Source organism: Etheostoma cragini, chromosome 14 (genome assembly GCF_013103735.1).
Source record: "Etheostoma cragini isolate CJK2018 chromosome 14, CSU_Ecrag_1.0, whole genome shotgun sequence".
NCBI classification, from domain to species: domain Eukaryota; kingdom Metazoa; phylum Chordata; class Actinopteri; order Perciformes; family Percidae; genus Etheostoma; species Etheostoma cragini.
The window spans coordinates 24,306,317-24,308,629 of NC_048420.1; the positions used below are offsets into that span (position 1 = coordinate 24,306,317).

The 2,313-nt window shown below is 39.7% G+C and overlaps 2 protein-coding genes across 4 annotated transcripts in view; one reads left to right on the top strand and one right to left on the bottom strand.

Annotated features, from left to right (window-relative positions):
* The window catches only part of LOC117956488 (CD209 antigen-like protein E), a 126,038-nt gene that overhangs the window by 42,651 nt on the left and 81,074 nt on the right, over positions 1-2,313 (bottom strand). The gene's annotated exons all lie outside the window — the stretch shown is intronic.
* Positions 1,192-2,313, top strand: part of LOC117956470 (gastrula zinc finger protein XlCGF57.1-like) — a 21,487-nt gene continuing 20,365 nt past the window's right edge. For both annotated transcript variants that reach the window (XR_004659278.1, XM_034891552.1), the window contains exon 1: positions 1,192-1,689. Coding sequence is in view for 1 of the 2 variants with exons in the window: in XM_034891552.1 (XP_034747443.1) it covers positions 1,491-1,689 (199 nt within the window). In the remaining variant the exon portion in view is untranslated. The remainder of the gene's footprint in view (positions 1,690-2,313) is intronic.

The window sequence follows — 2,313 nt, forward strand, 5'->3', positions numbered from 1 at the left end:
TCAGACAGGAGTACCCGGATGTAGAGAGACATAAAGAGACTCACAAACACACAATCTCAACACAACTAAGCGACTCTACTGTTGCTCCTCACATACCATGTTGCTCAAATACTAACATCCGGTGGTGGATCTTCTTCTTCTTCTTCTTCTTCTGCTTCTTCTGCTTCTGCTTCTTCTTCTTCTTCTTCTTCTTCTTGTGTTTTTGATGTTGCATTACCGCCACCATATGGACTGGAGTGTGGATCAAGAGGTGAACGTACACTTCCTCAAATTCTCTATAATAATAATAATAATAATAATAATAATAATAATAATTTTCTTTTTTCTTGTGTTTTCAACCTGATCTGAAATTGTTGTTTTTCTGAGTCACAATTCAAAATGAAAAACCTTTTTATCAAGTTTATGGTCGTCTTTTCGACGATATTAGACAGATATTAAACAGACATTAAACAGACATTAAACAGACATTAAACAGATATTAAACAGATATTAAACAGATATTAAACAGACATTAAACAGATAATAACAGATATTAAACAGATATGATGGAAGGTCAGGTATGAACGTGCCGATGCAGATCTTCAGCTCATCAGATGGTCAGGGACCACCATCTAGGGGACAGACAGTAGAGCTCCATGAAGACCAGTTCCCACATATCTAAACTCTTAAGCATTGGTATTGGTGCAGTGCAGGAAGTCCGCTCGAAGGAAGAAACTGTTTTTAATGTACACTCTTTATTGAATTTAGACGGTCGGAACAAATAAAAAAAAAAAAACTACCTACCGAGATATTGGAGCAAATAAAAATATATACACAATTATGATTAAATGAGTTGTAAATGGCGACTAGAGAACAGAGGAAGGCAAGAAACAAGAAGAAGAAGAAGTGTGAAATACTCTGCTGCTACCATCATCATCATCATCATCATTATTATTATTATTATTATTATTATTATTATGATTTTTATTATTATTATTATTATTGTTACTGTTCACCATTACGACCTAATTATGTAAATACCGTAAATATCCACACTCATTATATTTCCTTATTTATATTTCTACTTGATATTTATACTATTAGTGCAACTGTAACACAGAATATAACTTCGGGAAGAAGAAGAAGAAGAAGAAGAAGAAGAAGGAGAAGAAGAAGAAGAAGAAGAAGAAGAAGCGGAAGCGGAAGTTGGTCTTTGATCACTAGCACCATGTAGAAACTTTAGAGTCGCTTAGTTGTGTTGAGATTGTGTGTTTGTGAGTCTCTTTATGTCTCTCTACATCCGGGTACTCCTGTCTGAACGGACTTCCTGCCGCTCATCCTTTCCTGAATATTTACCTGTCACTCATCTCCCGGTTGCTACGGAGGTGTCGACGTTAGCTTAGCCGGCTAGCGGCTAACAACAGTTAGCATCCGCGTGGCCGTTCGCCGGGCAGAGCTCGCGCAGCTCCACCCAGCCCGGGTGGAGGACACGTGTCTGTGGTTGGGTGGAGATGTCTAAAGGCCGCGTGCTGAGGGCGCTGGTGCAGCAGCGACTAGCTGCGGCTGCTGAGGAGATATTTGGGCTGTTTGAGACCACGATAGCGGACTACGAGGAGGAGCTGAGGCGGTCCCGGGAGGAGAACCAGAGACACCGGGACCGGGAGCGCAAGGACCCCGGGCTCGGCCCTCATCTCCGGTTACACCGAGCAGGTTAGTCTCCTCTCGCTGTTAGAGGCTCGGTTTGCCACTGACCGGCTCAGATTGTTATTATTGTTATTATAATTATCATATTAAGTGTCTGACAACATTATGGAAAGGGTTTCTAAGCAGGTCCACCTTTCTGCTAAAGAGGATGTGCCGTTTTGTTTAACTCCACCAGACTCCATGTCAATAAACGGTAATTTTATTATCGTAAATGACACTTCATTCACAGTTGAGAAACACAAAATAGAACTACGAAAAGCCGTCTTGGTTTCTTTTCCCCGTTAACCAACAATCAGCATTGTGGTTTGGTTGAAATAATCACATAGTTTAACAAATTACACGTGAAAACATGTTGGCTCTGTACACGTTCAAAGTATTGGTTATTTACATGGACCCTGGTGTGTTTAGCGAAAGCGTGTATATTATTAAATTGTGTTTATTTCAACCAAACCAGGGTGCTGATTGTTTAAAAAGTGGAAAAACAAACCCATAGTTTTATTTTGTGTTTCTCAAAATTGAATGAAGTGTCTTTTACGATGATGAAATAACTGTTTGTTTACATGGAGTCTGGTGGAGATATGCTGCTCTATACATGCTAAAAGTAGTGATTATTTACATGGAGTCTGGTGG